Here is a 17,984-nt window from a genome sequence, read left to right as displayed (position 1 = left end):
AAAGAGATGATTGTAGACTATAGGAAAGGAGTACCGAGCACGCCCCCATTCTCATCGATGAGGCTGTAGTGGAGCAGGTTGAGAGCTTCAAGTTCCTTGGTGTCCATATCAACAACAAACTAGAATGGTCCAAACACACCAAGACAGTCGTGAAGAGGGCACGACAAAGCCTATTCCCACTCAGGGAATTAAAAAGATTTGGCATGGGTCCTGAGATCCTCAAAAGGTTCTACAGCTGCAACATTGAGAGCATCCTGACTGGTTGCATCACTACCTGGTACGACAATTGCTCGGCCTTTGACCGCAAGGCACTGCAGAGGGTAGTGCGTACAGCCCAGTACATCACTTGGGCTAAGCTGCCTGCCATCCAGGACCTCTACACCAGGTGGTGTAATAGAAAGGCCCTAAAAACTACCGCATGGCAAGTGGTACCGGAGTGCCAAGTCTAGGACAAAAAGGCTTCTCAACAGTTTTTACCCCCAAGCCATAAGACTCCTGAACAGGTAATCAAATGGCTACCCAGACAATTTGCATTGTATGCCCCCCCCCACCACCACCCCTCTTTTTACGCTGCTGCTACTCTCTGTTTATCATATGTGCATAGTCACATTAACTGTACATTCATGTACATACTACCTCAATTGGGCCGACCAACCAGTGCTCCCGCACGTTGGCTAACCGGGCTATCTGCATTGTGTCCCACCACCACCCACCAACCCCTCTTTTACGCTACTGCTACTCTCTGTTCCTCATATAGGCATAGTCACTTTAACCATATCTACATGTCCATACTACCTCAATAAGCCTGACTAACCGGTGTCTGTATGTAGCCTCGCTACTTTTATAGCCTCGCTACTGTATATAGCCTGTCTTCTTACTGTTGTTTTATTTATTTACCTACCTATTGTTCACCTAGTAAGTAAGTATGCCTGTAAGTAAGCATTTCACTGTAAGGTTGTATTCGGCGCACGTGACAAATAAACTTTAATTTGATTTGAAATCAATATAAATAGCATCATTGACGATAGGGGCCTGATGCACCACAAAATTCTGAGGGGGCACAAAGTAAGTGAGGATAACTGGGGGGTGGTTGGAGAATTTAGCATTTTTCAAACACCTGAATCAGCTGTTTCCTGCAATCTAGAGCCATAATCAATATGCTTAATTCTATGTAAAAAAATATATATATATATATATTTTTCTGCATACCAAAGCGTACCTCTTGTGCTGTCTTGTATCCGCCTGACTGGTGGTTCTTTTTTATTTAATAAACTAAATATGTCTATCTGCATCTCTGCTAAAATCTGGGTAAACTATTTAAAAAGGAATGTGAGTATTATTCAGTACATTCAGTTATTGCTTGCTTTTCTAAAGGCTAACAACCTTTCCAGCAAGCATGCCAGCTAAAATAGTTAGACAAGCTAGCCATTCTAACTCGAAATGGCTTCTTTGTCGCAAGTGATGAGGTTGTGAGATTGGGAACCTATCTGGGCTGGCTGAAGCCAACTTCTTACAATAGGTGGCTAGTTGTATTACAGAGAAACAACAGCAAAACATTTTTTTTTAAATAGGACAGATCTGAGGGGGAGTGTGCCCCTTTGCCCCCTATGAGCATGATGCCTCTGATTGATGATATGTGAGTGATAAAGTATGGTCACATTTCATTTGCTCTGTTACACCTATCCTTTGGAATGACTTCAATAGCAATAGTGAATCTATTTAGTTTATAAGTGGAGACTTCTGAACAATCCTTCTCACAATTAGCACATTGTTTAAAGGTACAAATTCAACATATTTTGTACAAGATTTGTCTATGTTGAAACGGGGTTATAATGATGACATAACACTGTGGTTGAAATGTCACCCTCAAAACAATAGCTTACGTTGTTAACTTTTTTTCAAATGCAATTTATTTCACTTTACAATACGTTGACAAATTACATTGAAAGAACGTTGATACAACCAGTTTTTGCCCAGGCCATCACCGCAACACTAAGCTATTTCACAACGTTGACAGTGCAACCGCTGGGGGAAAAATAACCACTCTCTGCCATTTCTCTGTTTCGTTTACCCTCGTCAAGTCAAGTCGAGTTGTTTACCTAAGCCAATGCATCGTTATTCTACAGTAAGAATTAAGACGGTCAAAGATTGTCAAAGTGTAGAGTGAAACAGTAGCGATGTGCCAGAAGTAAATGCAATTTGTCTGGGTCAAAATTGATCCACTGAATAATTGGAAATGACTAGCCTGGCATAGGCTGTCTTCTTATTGTATTTAGCATGACTAACTTTGCCCTGAGGTACACCGGTGATGCCCTCAGGTCTGAAGGAAACACCCTTCTCTATTAGTTACTGTCTCTGTCATATTGAATTCAGATATACGCACAACACTGGATTCATACCACACTGTCATGATATTGTATTCATACAACCACAGGGCTCAGCTGCTTCCATATCAAATTCATAGGATCAGAGTTCTCTGTTCATATTCATGTTGCATGTATAAAACCTTACATGTTTTAAAACCAATGGTGCAGCTAGGTCAGACAAAATAGCTATGACTGCCCCTAGAATATAAAACAATTTTCAAAGTCATGAGATCTCTAAGTTGCATTTTTTTGTTGTGAAAAAACAAATCCTTAGTGATATCTTATTGTCTGGCGTATTATGAAGGCTACATCATTAAAAAGAAGGCTGGAATAAAATAGTTGTGTGTTTTCTAGGGGCTAAAAATACTTATGTTGTACCAAAAAGTTCACAAGTTTCTCTGATTCATTCCATCGATGTCTGCTACTGTTTTTTGCCAGACAACAAATAGATAACAAATCGAGGCCTTGATTGAGGTTCTGCCAAAACTGTGGTAAACAACTCGTGAGAATACTCAGAATTCCTCATCTGCACCTCACGATACAACAGCAATACGTGTCTCTCCAGTGTTGTAATAATGCTGGTCTCATAGTCTGTGTCTGAAATTGCAACATTTTCCCTATATAGTGCACTACAGTACATTTGACCAGAGTACAATGGGGCCTGCTCAAAAGTAGTGTACTACATAGGGAATAGGGTGACATTTGGGATGCACACATAGTGCATTCCAACATCCATAATTCAAACGATTTACATACAGCTGTAATCAATGAGGGTATCAAACTGATTAGTAGGGATGCATTACATTACTTATTCCAGATTCAGAGTCGTCACTGTCACGTCTGCTCCCGCTGTCCCTCTCCTGTGCTCGAGGGCGCCAGACTGCCTATCACTACACACACCTGTCCCCTTCATTATGCGCACCTGCGCCTCATTGGACCCACCTGAACTCCATCATTATTTGATTGCCTCCCCTTTATCTGTCTGTTTCCTCTGTTGCATTCCTTTGTCAACATTGATGTTTTTACTTTGTCCCCTGTCCAGACGCTGTTCCTGTCCTGTTTCATGGCAGTTATTTATTAAATGTTCTCCCTGTACCTGATTCCTGTCTCCAGCGTCGATCCTCATAGAATGCTGACACCCAAAATTGAAAGCATCAGGGAGGCCTCGTTTTTTGTTGGTGACGTCGGGTCCGGGTGCCGTTGCCGATGTTACCGGGGGTGCCTCAGCTGGCTCATAGGGCTTCCAGGCGCTAGCTGGCTCGAGAGGTTTTTCTTGCCCCGGTGAGCTCGGCAGGCGCCCACCCCACGTCATGCTTCAGCTGGTTCATCAGGCGCACATGCCTCAGCTGGTTCATCAGGCTCACACGCCTCAGCTGCTTCGTCAGGCTCCCACGTCTCAGCGGGATCATCAGGCCTTCACGCCTCAACTGGATCGTCAGGCTCCCAAGCCTCAGCAGGTTTGCCAGGCTCCCACGCCTCTGCCGGTTCATATGGCTTCTACGCCCCCAGCCGGCTTGTCCTGTGCCCAGGCCTCGGCCGGCTTGTCCTGTGCCCAGGCCCTGCCTACCTGTCCCATTCGTTATGCGAACCTGCTCCTCATTGGACCCACCTGAACTCCATCATTATTTGATTGCCTCCCCTTTATCTGTCTGTTTCTTCTGTTCCATCCTTTATCAGCATTGATGTTGTTATTTGGTCCCCTGTACAGACGCTGTTCCTGTCCTGTTTCACGTCTGTTATTTATGAAATGTTCTCCCTGTACCTGCTTCCTGTTTCCAGCGTCGATCCTCACAGTCGCATTGGCAATCAGTCTGTCGCATTAGCTTACGTTCATATTCTAGTCAATGTTGAGTTGTACTGCGCTGTGTGTATCTGTGCTGGTCTGTTGGGGCTTGCTGTATCCAATTAAGGATCTACCCTCAAGCAAGATTAACATATCTGAAGAAATCAAGTGGCATATGATACACCCTTTATCGCTGAAGTTTTTTTTGCTCTGTAGACAACATGCTCTTCAATTACATATCAACATTTGTTTGGTAAAGGATTTGACTAGGGCTGCAAAGGGAGGGTATATTACTGGAAACTTTAGAGGTTTACCCGTATAATACCAGAATTTTGGGGTCTTTGAAGGATTTTATGTAATCTATCACAAGACATCTAGTGGCTCTTCTGGGTTCTTCAGATTATCACACGTGTCTGTAATTATCTCTTGCCCACCGTGTGGCTTTATCAAATGTAGCATACAGTGCCTTCAGAAAGGATTTTGCCTGTGCTTAGCTCCATTCTTTTAATTTTTTCATCCTGAAAAACTCCCCAGTCATTATCGATTACAAGCATACCCATAACACCACCACTATGCTTGAAAATATGGAGAGTGGTACTCAGTAAAGTGTTGTATTGGATTTGCCCCAAACAAAACACTTGCTATTCAGGACAAAAAGTAAATTGCTTTGCCACATTGTTTTGCTGTATTACTTTAGTGCCATGTTGCAAACAGGATGCATGTTTTGGAATATTTCCATTCTGTACAGGCTTCGTTATTTTCACTCTGTCAATTAAATTAGTATTGTGGAGTAATTGCAATGTTGTTATAACATGACATATAGAATTGTTTTAAGATGGTCATACCATGGATCATTTAGCTAATTGATTTTGAATTTCAGGACCCCTTTAAGTATCCATGACAATCTAATGCACTTGTTCTCTTGCTCAGTTGTGCACCGGGGCCTCCCACTCGTCTTTCTATTCTGGTTAGGGCCAGTTTGAGCTGTTGTGTGAAGGGAGTAGTACACAGCATTGTACGAGATCTTCAGTTTCTTGGCAATTTCTAGCATGAAATAACCTTCATTTCTCAGAACAAAAATAGACTGACGAGTTTCAGAAGAAAGTTCTTTGTTTCTGGCCATTTTGAGCCTGTAATCGAACCCAAAAATGCGGATGCTTCAGATACTCAACTAGTCTAAAGAAGGCCAGTTAAATTGCTTCTTTAATCAGGACAACAGTTTTCAGCTGTGCTAACATAATTGCAAAAGGGTTTCTAATGATCAATTAGCCTTTTAAAATGATACACATGGATTAGCTAACACAATGTGCCATTGGAACACAGGATGATGGTTGCTGATAATGGGCCTCTGTACGCCTATGTAAATATTCCTTTAAAAATCATCCCTTTCCCGCTACAATAGTAATTTACAAATACAATGTCAATGTCTACATTGTATTTCTGATCAATTTGATGTTATTTTAATGGACAAAACAAATGCTTTTCTTACAAAAAGAAGGACATTTCTAAGTGACCCCAAACTTTTGAACGGTATTGTATATATATTTTTTTTTACACATATTTAACTCCTTTTTTTTGAGTAGGCACAAACCTACCCCCATACTTCCATTCAGTTTTTAAACCAGTACCGGTTACCATCAGACGAGTCCTGGGACACTTAGCTCGGCCACCTGGGACACTTAGCTTGGCCGTAGCTCGGCCACCTTCCACCACAAATGCGGAAGGCCGCCGTAGGCGGATGTGGTGGTAGATGGTCGATTGAGTCCATGCAAAAAAATATATATCTAGCTTAAACTGACGGATTTTGATGAGGATTTTTTTATTACGTTTCTTACATTGATGCAACAGTGGGTCAATAGACTGTAGGGGCTTAAGATCATTTTTACTCCTGAACTTACTTAGGCTTTCCATAGCAAAGGGGTTGAATACTTATTGACTAAAGACATTTCAACTTTACATTTGAATGAATTTGTAAAAAAAAAAGAAAAAACATCATTCCACTTTGACATTATGGGGTGTTGTATGTAGGCCAGTGACAACAATTTTCAATTTTAACCCATTTTAAATTCAGCCTGTAACACAACAAAATGTAGAAAATCAGGATTGTGAATACTTTCTGAAGGCACAGTATAAATTACCAAAGTTACGATAGATTGCTTTAACAAACTTACTGAAGCTTTTCAACCCTAACTACTGTATGACTGGTGGAAAAGTTTGACTCATTATTTTTCATTATATCTGCCTGTAGTATGTTATTCTTAGTAGAGTGTTTTGCTTCAAAATAGATTGAATGACAGTTCGACAAGCTGGGAAAAGCCTCAAGTCAAGAGAGGTGTAAGTGTTACAGATACAGTATTTCTGTAATGACATGCATGCAATTCTAATGTAGCCAAGAGCCACCAGTACTCTGAGAACTGAACATTTGCCAATGATCACAGCGCTACCCACACCCCACTACAACATACACCAACCACAACACTACCCAATCACATATTTAATATACACCTTGGGTGTCCATCCATGAATGGCCTCAAGAGCACAAAACCTTGTTGATTGCAAAGTTCTGTGTATGCCTTACAAATGCCTTCAACAGTTAAAGCTGCAGAGAGAAGTAAATAAACAGAACATTATTTTGGACCAAAGAAGACAGACAAAACATTCCAATAAGAAACCAAAGCATTCAAACCACAGCAGCCTTGTACAAAGTGCAAGTTGGGGACCATGCTTTTCTGAAGGAGGTTGAGGTTGAAACTAAAAATGTACATTGATCACCTCCACAGACGGTTCTTGTCCATATGCCACAGCGGGGCTCTAATGTATAAACGACTCTTACCCAATATGCCCATGACACACAAAGGGAAACATGACGCGGGCCTTCACTGATGAAACTCAATTCTCAACATTGACTGTGAGCCAGCTCAATCTAGGAGTCCGTTTTTTCTTTAATATGAGAAGCTGAGCAAAGAAGACGTGGAGTGTTGCAGCTGTGCTATTCACAAATTAATATGTGTCCCATTTGGTTCCTTGTTTGCTTATCAGAGCTCTAATGACAGATATTTGATGCTTCATGTGATAATCATTGTCTAGCACTGAAGTCAAGAGTGTAGTCCGGATGAAAATCTATGAGACATTTGCACTCAATGGAGCTCGCATGATCAGCTATGAATGTCTACTCCTTCACAATCTTATCTCCTATGCCAAGTGATGTTCATTGTTTTCAAAGGAAAATAACATGTAAAACCAAATGTCAGATTGGAGCTCCATTAATTACATTCTAAAACAATACCTTCTTGTTTCATTTTTAAGTATTTTGAAATCACTATGCTGTTGTTAAAAAATACAAATAGAGTCAATGACGTACACAAAACAGCAAATGTTTTCTAGCAGCATTATGTCAAATAAGGACATAGCCATTCAAAGGATGCATTCATCGTTATAAGACCATATAACGTATGAATAATGCCCAGACCACCTCCGCAGAAGCATATGCAGGACAATACAGTGATTCTATTAATCAGGTTTTAATATCTGAATCAATTTTACTCTACCGCACATTAAATTGTGATTTGGTTTAAATTACACGGTAGGTGTTAAAGCTTTTTTTCTCTCCTGCAGTGAAATGTAACTGAAGCCAATTAAACACAGCTGACTACATTACTAGTCAAATTGGTCCATGCTATCAGGGATCCTTAGGACATCCCTACCCCATTGAAGTTGAAATGTAAAATGGTTAAGTTAAGGGTTAAGGTTAGAGTTAGGTAAGGGCTAGGGATAGGGTAAGGGTAAGGGGGGTTAAGGTTAGGGTTAGGGTAGAACTAGTGAAATTATGCTCAAGGGTGTAAATAAAAATTCAGCCATTTCCCTCTGAATAAAAAAAATGGTATTTTATCTATTCTAGAGAAATCAAACGTAACCAAAAATTGTAATGGGAAGCCATCCACAAGATAAACTCATTGACACACAGCTGAATGTGTCTGACTGAAGATTGTAGTCACACTCACAGTCACACACAGGCTATGCACTTTTGGAGATAGCCTTTGTCTGTGTGCCAAAAGAGTCTTTCACTCTCTAAATGTTTTGGAGACATAGGTGACATTGGGGCATCCAGCAGCCACTGAGCTATAAAATTACCGGCGAGGGGCGAATTAAGAACGGAAAGGCAAGGACGAAGGACAATGCCAGTGGGAGTTTGAGTTGGATTTATAGGGCTGCTCTTGCGACTGATCTCCTCTTTCGGTTCCTCAGCCCTGTCTGCTGCTCCAGGAGTTTGGCTCACATTTCCAACCTCTATCTAAGCAATTATTTAAAATGAACTGTGGCTTGGTATCATGGCAACTATTCACCAAATATGTATTGTGTCTATGAATAACTTTAAGGATGTAAAGTATGGCCTTATAAGTTAGAGGAGTACATATCTAAAAGTGTACACTTCGTCATTGAGATTTATGTAGATAGTTGGGGGAGAAAGACAGTTCAGATACATCTTTCTCATTTTCCCATCTTATGTAAGTCGCTGCACAAGTGGAAGGCCACCTCTCTCTTTCTGAGACACACACACACGTACAAAACTGCACTCACACACACACACACACACGCACGCACGCACACACACACACACACTCCTAGCCTTTCTCATGACAGTAGAGTCATGTCGATACATCTGCCCTTTGATTATATACTGCTGGGCAACAGATCAATCCCATACTCCCCTAAACACTCACAAAACCCCTGGAAGAGCAGAAAACATGTTTTCCCAGGACTCTAACATAAATAATGAACTAAGTACACACCGTAGCGAACAGCAAGGCAAGGAAGCTAACCTGGCACACTGGCGTGAAAGGCAAACATACTAGGCATCACACAAAGTGGGAATTGTAACGTGGCTCATATAGTGATGACCATATATTTAGAACAGGTTGAACTTCTAGGCACTACGACAGAAACCCATCTGAACGCTGTCTTGCTGTCTGTCCCTCCGACATTTTCAACATTGTTTCAATGTTCAAATTCAATCTCCAGCCAACCGATACCAGTAATGAATGTGTCGGGAGTCGGGACGAGACAGATGGGCAGGCAGCGTTTCTCCGCCAGTCGAAATCATGAATCAGCTGGCATCATTTTTATGGATATATACAAAGAAATGTAGACTGAAAAAAGGTTAGTTTGCAGTCTTTCCAGGTTCAGTTTGAAGTGATTGTGTAAGCTGTGTTGTTGGCTAGCTCCTACTCTGAACCACAGTGTCCTGACGAGTGAGCACATCTTCTATGCCAGGCGAAAACACGCATCATTAGCTCATCGTTAAGGATGTATCCAGTTAAATGTCACTAGAAAACAGCTCAAACAAATGCAAATGCAGCTACTGTTGTTATTCTGGCTGCACTGTTTGACGTGACTGTAAATTAGCCGTAGTTGTCTAGCTAGCAAGCAAGGGTTACGAACGTTGCCAGTCAGTATGGCAATAGAACATTTAGAACGAATGTCTGGGTCACGTCCATAGATACAGAACAATAAGACTGAATGACAGGGTCGCGTCTCTGGCAACCGAACCGATAGAACGAAGGACCAGCCGGCTTGGGTAGTAACCCTAGATTTATGACTGGACTATATCTTGTGGAAGGATGAAATAATGTGCATTTTTCAAAATACAGTTTTTAATTAAATATCTCAATCATTATTTTAATATGTTGGTAACCCGTTGTAAAAAAGTGATAATGACCTCGAAGCCGGTGTTTGGAGGATATATTGGCACGTTTGCCAAACACAGCCGTGCCAACATATCCTCCAAACACCAGCTTCTCAGGCATTATCACTTAGGTAGACAACAGGGCTGGGGTCAATTCCATTTCAATTCCAGGCAATTCAGAAAGTAAATCAAACTCCGAATATATTTCCAAATGTCACCAAGTGAGATCGTAAGTGAATATGTTCTCATTAAAATGTAATTATTTAACACATAAGGCCTCATGAATGTTTTACACCGTACCCAAACCGTCCGCGCCTGTGCGCCAACATGCGCAAATTGATTTTGTCCCCCCACACCAAACGCGATCACGACACCAAGGTTGAAATAGCAAAACAAACTCTCAATCAATTGTATTAATTTGGGGACAGATCAAAAATCAATAAACATTTATGTCAATTTAGCTAGCTAGCTTGCAGTTGCTAGCTAAGTTGTCCTATTCAGCTAGTTTGCTGTTGCTAGCTAATTTGTCCTGGGATATAAACATTAAGTTGCTATTTTACCTAAAATGCACAAGGTCCTCTACTCCGACTACTAATCCACACTTAAAACGGTCAACCGAATCGTTTTTAGTTATCTCTCCTCCTTCCAGGCTTTTTCATCTTTGGACTTTATATGGAGAATGGCATCTAACTTTCATAGTTCCCATGACGATCGACCAAACTCAGTTCATCTTTCAATCCCCCAAGTGGGTTTAACCAATGAGGATGTAGCACGTCGGTATCTGCTTCTATAAACCAATGAGAAGATGGGAGAGGCAGGACTTGCACCACGTTCACCGCGAACTGACTTCTATTTTAGCGCTTGGCAACGCAGATGCTCGTTGGCGCGTGCGAGCAGTGTGGTTGCAATAAGTGAATAACGTGTGTTTAAATTTATTTTGCAACACTAGCGCACGCGACCTCAGAGGTGTGGTCAGCATGTTATACAATCCACATAAGGCATGCAAGCAGGAATGCAAAATTCCATTACATTTCACAAAATACCCCCAAATCCTGGTCAAAGGATTCAGAGCATGTTGGGAAATATGATAATGATTACCATAGTTTTACAGTAACTTACAGGTAATTGGCTGACATTAAGTTACTGTAAAAAAAACAGTTTTATGGTAACAATGCCGGTAATCCGGTAATCCATTGATGGTACCATTACTGGTATTGTCATCTATTGTATGGGGTGGGGAGGGAAGGGGGAGAGTGGTTTGAATTCAGGCTAAGTGATGTTGCAATTCACCTTTTTTCCATAGGAGCCCTGTGTTTTACATGAAGCTCCTATTATGTGTTTGCTTGGCTTACCTTTATCAATGGAAAGTGATTTATTTGTATGTGTCACGGGTGTCGTTGGAAGTAGACCAAAGTGCAGCGTGGTTAATGTAAATTTTATTTTATTTTAAAATGTTGCCAACAAAACAGCAAATGAAAGAAACAACCTTGAAGCTTACAGGGCTAAGTGCCACAAACAAAGTTAACTACCAACACTGAAAGGAGGGAAATAGGGCTACCTAAGTATGATTCCCAATCATAGACAGCTGTCCCTGATTGAGAACCATATCCAGCCAACACATAGAAACACAAATCATAGAAATAAAGGACATAGAATGCCCACCCAAATCACACCCTGACCAAACCAAAAAGAGACATAAAAAGGTCAGGGCGTAACAGTACCCCCCCCCCCAAGGTGCAGACCTCGTCCGCAAAACCTGAACCTATAGGGGAGGGTCTGGGTGGGCATCTGTCCTCGGTGGCAGCTCTGGTGCAGGACATAGATCCCGCTCCACCTCTGGCTCACACCGCTTTGGTGGCGCCTCTGGTGCGAGGAACCTCGCCGTGGACCGCGGACTGGGGACCCTCTCTGCGGGCCCCGGACTGGGCACCCTCGTTGCGGGCCCCGGACTGGGCACCATAGCTGCAGGCCCCGGACTGGAGACCGTCGCTGGAGGCTCCGGACTGGAGGCTGTGTTTGGAGGCTTTGTGCCATGACTCCTCACTGGAGGCTTCGTGCCATGGATCATCACTGGAGGCTTCGTACCATGGATCATCACTGGAGGCTTCTTGCCATGGATCATCACTGGAGGCTTCGTGCCATGGATCACCACTGGAGGCTTCGTGCCATGGATCATCACTGGAGGCTTCGTGCCATGGATCATCACTGGAGGCTTCGTGCCATGGATCATCACTGGAGGCTTCGTGCCATGGATCATCACTGGAGGCTTCGTGCCATGGATCATCACTGGAGGCTTCTTGCCATAGATCATCACTGGAGGCTTCTTCCTGGGCGCAGGCACCAGACTCACCAGGCTGGGAGATACACGACACCTGGTCCTTGAAGCAGACACAGGACTCATCGGGCTGGAGAGACACACAGGAGGCCTGGTGCGTGGGGCGGGCATCGGATACACTGGGCCGTCAAGGCGCATTGGTGGTCTCGAGTGCAGAGCTGGCACAACCTGTTCTGGCTGGATGCCCACTTCCACCCAGCAAATGCGGGACGCTGGCACAGAGCACACCGGCCTGTGAATGCTCACTCGAGACACCCTGCGCATCACCACATAACACGGTGCCTGACCAGTCACATGCTCCCCACGGTTAGCACGGGGAGTTGGCTCAGGTCTAAACTCCGACTCCGCCAATCTCCCCATGTTCCACCCCCCAAAAAACCTTTTTGGAGCTGCCTCTCGGGCTTCCGTGACCGGGACTTGGCCCCTGCCATTCTCTCCTCCCCGGTCCAGCTCGTCCTCCAGGTTGGCGCATGCTGCTTGGTCTTTTGGTGTTGGGTAGTTCTGTCACGGGTGTCGTTGGAAGTAGACCAAAGTGGTGAGCGTACATTTTATTTTATTTTAAAATGTCGCCAACAAAACAACAACGACAGAAACAACCGTGAAGCTTACAGGGGCTAAGTGCCACAAACAAAGTCAACTACCCACACTGAAAGGAGGGAAAAGGGGATACCCAAGTATGATTCCCAATCAGAGACAACGATAGGCAGCTGTCCCTGATTGAGAACCATACCCGGCCAACACATAGAAACACAAATCATAGAAATAAAGGACATAGAATGCCCACCCAAATCACACCCTGACCAAACCAGAAAAAAAACATTAAAAAGGCTCTCTAAGGTCAGGGCATGACAGTATGATGTATCTTTCTGATTGTAGACTTTAAAAAATATAAAATGGCATGGCCATAAACAAAGCAATGCATATAAAATAACAATAATATGTTACTTTTGATTATACCCTTTTTTACAGTGTGGGCAATACCACGATAACGGAAATACACTGAGACTCAGATGTTTCACTTTAAAATATATGACGAACAAAAAACATTAATTTCAGAGTCTAACAAACCTTACAACTCTATGCACAAAGACTACTTCAAAACACACAGAACATTTCACAAAAACACATTTACTGGAAGAACTGTGTAGATGCGAAGTTTAGTAACAGAATGAAGGTAGAATCTCCTTCTGTGCCTCCCGATTGGCGCAGTGGTCTAAGGCACTGCATCTCAGTGCTAGAAGTGTCACTATAGATCTGGGTTTGAGCCTGGGCTGCATTGCAGCCGGCCGCGACAAGGTGATCCATGACTACATTATAGAATAATAGTGAAGACATCAAAACTATGAAATAACACATATGTAATCATGTAGTAACCAAAAAAGTGTTAAACAAATCAAATAGTCACCCTTTGCCTTGATGACAGCTTTGTACACTCTTGGCATGTTTCAATATTTGAGCAATTACATTTAACAATGGTACTTTCTTGATAATGAAAACAAAGCTGTGAAAACCATTGCATTTAAGTCATAGTTAAGCTCTGTCTCTAACAGTGAAGTGGAACTAGACAATAATGAAATATCCAAAAGTTCTTCTTCTCTATTTGTATATCTCTGAATGCACTCAATAAATGTTGTGGATGGTTGATCTGCTAGGGCTGTCAGAGAGTCAGGTGCAATTACTGCCTCACAAAATCTCTGAACAAAAATTGCCTTTGTGGCATTGTGTATCACTACAATTATGTGACACATTGTAATGGAAACTGTCATTTATACTATAATTGTAGGTATTACCAACAGTAAAAATCTCTGAAATGTTTTACTACAGTATACTGTAAATGATGGTACATTGTGGGGAAATTGCTGTAAATGAAAAGGTACTGTAATTCCACCACACAGAATACAGTACCGTACCGTATCTTTGGTGTGCCAACAACCTTTTGACCACTAGTGGATGCATGGTATTGTTGTTTCTGGCTCAATAACCTATTTCGAGGTGTGCCTTGTTATATTTTTTGCACCCGTGAGTGAGATTGCTGTACCAATTTAATTCCTACGTGGTTATTAATTTAAAATATATAAGGGACAGATTGAAGTGGCAGCAAGTCTTGAACCGTTGAAGTGGCCCAAGTCTTAAACGGTTGAGTATTTTGCCATGTCCTTTTGGTCTGTTTTGTCCTGTAGTCGCTGCCAGTTTGTAACCTTTTGTTAAGGCCTCTGGAGTTGCAAGTGATATAACACACCAACTATTCATTAATATGCCAAAATGTGTAAACACTTTAACTTTATCTAGCAGCCAACCTACTTGCACCAATCCCTTGTAATTACCGTAAAATCAAGTGAAATACAAACCCCTCCACTCAATGAATTTGATTAATTCATCCATTAATTCATTAATTCTGATTACGGTAGCATTTATACTTTTTTACAGTATAATATAGTACATTTTACGGTATTGTACTGTGTGTCATTACACAGTACTTGTTTTGATACCATATGAATTTGACAGTAATTTACAAGCAGCTCGTGGCAAGTAAAATGCAGTATTTCATATTACAGTACACCTACTGTAATATAAAATACTGCATTTTACTTGCCACGAGCTGCCTGTAAATTACTGTCAAATTCATGGCAACCCCTTTACAGTATATAGCCTACACTGTAAATTGTACGGTAATTTGAGATATTATCTTAGATATTATTTTAGATATTATCCCCAGTAAAAAACGATTTTACTGCAGCATACTGTAAACGATGTTGCAATGTGGAGCTGCCTGTGAATTGCTGTCAAATTCATGGTAATCCCTTTTCAGTGTTTGCATGTTTGTCATGCAATGAATTAGTCATACCTCAGTTCAAGTAGTATTTATTTACTTTTAAATATGTAATGCACTTGATTGAGCATGCCTGGTACAATTGAACCAATTAAAAGTGCAAAAATAAAGTGCGAACCCTGCCCATCTGTCACTCCAGGCAGGCCCATTCAAATCCCATCTCATATCAAATACTACTTGAACTCAAGTCTGGAAATGCAATGGTACCCCTAACACAACATCATTCAATCAAAGCAGGAGTTTTCAGGGTTTGGGAAAAACAGCATTTCAGAGATACAATAAAGGATGCTGGTTGGTATCTATTACAGTGTGGTTGATTTTCCGTTCAGACTCAAATTCATTGAGGGGAGAGGTTTTTATTTCACAGTATTTTATTGTAATTACAATAACATAAAAGATACCTCAGCACAAGAGGAATATTTGCCCAGAGTCTTAGATTTCTAGTAGTAGGACCTATATATGAGCTCCGCCCATGGTGTTGAACCCCGCAAGACCCCAACACAAGGGACACCGGAAATGTGGCATTTAAAATGAACATGGTGGTGGAGGCCACAGATGTTGGGCATAATATACAGTAAGATAACTCCCACGTCAAAACAGATAGATAGATAGCAATGGTCTGGAAGATCCCTTTGCCGGGTGCAACATGTGAGGGTTATTTAAACATTAAGGAGGCAAAATCAATTATTAGCGCCCAGAGTTGACGTAACTAGAAGCAACAACCTAGTTGTCAAGTTACTGCTCCACCAATTCTTCCATTCAGAGATATCACACCTTGAAATTCTTAACTAGAAACATAGCAAATTCCGAAAAAAAAGCATTGCAGATGCGGGCTGGTACACGGTCTCAGAGGGCTATTTGTACTGCATGAACACACTGACAAGAAAGCCCTGCCTCTCGGATAATTGTGGTTGACGTGCCCAAAATACAGAAAACAGTTACTGAGGTGAGCTGCTGCACGTCTTGTGCGGTGTGTGTGTGTGTGTGGGGGGGGGTAGACTCTTTTCAGAGTGATTCTCCGCGGCTGTTCTCTGTCAAGGTGGTGTGTTGCGGACAGCTGTTACGAGGCAAAGGTTGAATTACAATCTCCCGCGAGCCGCCGAGCACGCACATCGTGCGGTCACCCCCGCCCCCTCTCCTTCCGAATCCTACGAGAGCACTCATTATTCTCGGCTTGACAACTGACGAGGTCTTCTTACAGAGTCACTAATTGATAAGTCCTGAATCTTGTCTTGCAATATTCGCGCACAATAGGGAGCGCGTGGACAGAAAGCAATCACTGACAGGGTAAATAAGACACAGGGGTCTCTAATAGCAGACAGTGAAGACGCAACATATCCAGTGAAAGACACATCACTGCACTTCCTTGCTGTAGACTAGGAAATATGTTCCTGAATATGAAATGTTCAAAAATACAGAAAGTAGGGATATTCAGGTGTTATATGACCCCTATTTCTCACACACTGCCACACACAACAACCGGCATTCATTTGCGCCCATCTAATTTTAGAATTATAGCCTAACTGACCTTGTAGTCTAGAATACACAAACTAGATGGAGAATGTATTATCAAAGAATAGAAATTAGCTCATTAACTCTTCAATAGCCTAACCACAGATCATTGCAAATATATAGACTGGCAAGCCCACCTCCTCGTCATCCTTCGGCGGTGGCTTCTGTCTCTGATTCGGCTGCTGCTCCTTCGTGGCTGTCATTGCAAACTCCTTGTAATAGAAACTTGGAGTCAACTCGCTGAGAATCCTAAAGATGCGCTGCAGTCAGAGCCCACTGCCCCGTGGATTAGTCAAAACGGCGATCGTGATGTTCTAGTACTGCCTGGTAAGTATTGGCGCCGGTTTATCAATTGCAGAATCTTAATTAAGCAGGAGGCATGCAGCAATGTGGTCCGTCGCGAATTAATTCTGCGAAGTCTTAGAATGTCTGACAAGAACCCTTCTAATGCTGGTTGTCTCTCCTTATTATGTCAAATAGAGAGGGCAAAAATATCGATTCGTCAGAATAATAAGAATAAATACATAGAAACATATCAAGTAGACTGGCTGCTTATACCCCTCTATCTTTCTGCAAGCGACAAACGAGGGGATCTTGACTACTCGCTCCTTGTCTATCTGTGTGATCCATGGTGATAGTGTGGTTGGGGAACTGGGAGGGGGAGGAGGGGAAGGGGCATCGGAGTGGTCTGATGCGTTCCCACGGCAAAATGGGTGGGGGTGTGATTACGTGTTTGACATAATATACACTTAATGAAGACCCAACAGAGCTCAAATGGGCATGTTATTTCCACATCTTTTAGTTGTACTATTTCAGAATATAGCCATTACAAGTCCTACTAGTTTAACCATTATGCGTGTAGGCTACAGTTGACGATAGTAGTGGTAGGCTGCAGTGTAATGCCGGCCTATAGCTATTGGTTGGTTAATATTTATCAGTTTGAATCGTCAATCATGTTCAGCAACTGAGCTTTGTGCGTGCTGTCCATGGTGCTGACGACCTGAACCGTGCCTCGCATTTATCTCCATTGAGTACAAACGCGCTGTCACGCACAACGAACACATCCTGCTTTTACGATACCACCCCGTCAAAAAGGAATGATCACTGACGTAATCTGAGTTCATTTATTTTTGGTCCAATATGTTTTATGGGATGCGGCTCTTGGTTAGTGTGGAGCTTAAAATTGTTGTTCGTTTTGTTGTAAAAAAAAATTGAGTGGCCTGTGCATGCCAATCTGAAGACAGCTACATCAAACTCACTGTAGCGTTTGAGATAAACATTTTTGACAAGGTTATAGGCTGGTTGGGAAATTACAAGAAGCCCCACACAATTAAAACCTTTGTTAACAACATGAGCCAGCCACCTCTAAAATAAAGAATAGATAGTGTTTAATCACTTAAAGCTGTGCCTCCATACTCTATCTACCGCGCTCGAGCTAGGCTTCGATCAAGAAGCTTTATACCTGCAATTGACGT

At 42.2% G+C, this 17,984-nt stretch overlaps 1 protein-coding gene across 1 annotated transcript in view; it reads right to left on the bottom strand.

Annotated features, from left to right (window-relative positions):
* Nucleotides 1–17,150, bottom strand: part of LOC112235076 (inactive dipeptidyl peptidase 10) — a 188,470-nt gene extending 171,320 nt beyond the window's left edge. The window contains exon 1 of the mRNA XM_024403474.2: nucleotides 16,647–17,150. Within this exon, the coding sequence (XP_024259242.1) occupies nucleotides 16,647–16,712 (66 nt within the window). The 5' untranslated portion in view covers nucleotides 16,713–17,150. The remainder of the gene's footprint in view (nucleotides 1–16,646) is intronic.
* Between the last annotated feature and the right edge of the window lie 834 nt (nucleotides 17,151–17,984).

This window comes from Oncorhynchus tshawytscha, linkage group LG03 (assembly GCF_018296145.1).
Source record: "Oncorhynchus tshawytscha isolate Ot180627B linkage group LG03, Otsh_v2.0, whole genome shotgun sequence".
Taxonomy (NCBI): domain Eukaryota; kingdom Metazoa; phylum Chordata; class Actinopteri; order Salmoniformes; family Salmonidae; genus Oncorhynchus; species Oncorhynchus tshawytscha.
The sequence above is the reverse complement of the archived record's forward strand: the minus strand, read 5'-3'. Positions and strand labels throughout refer to the sequence as shown.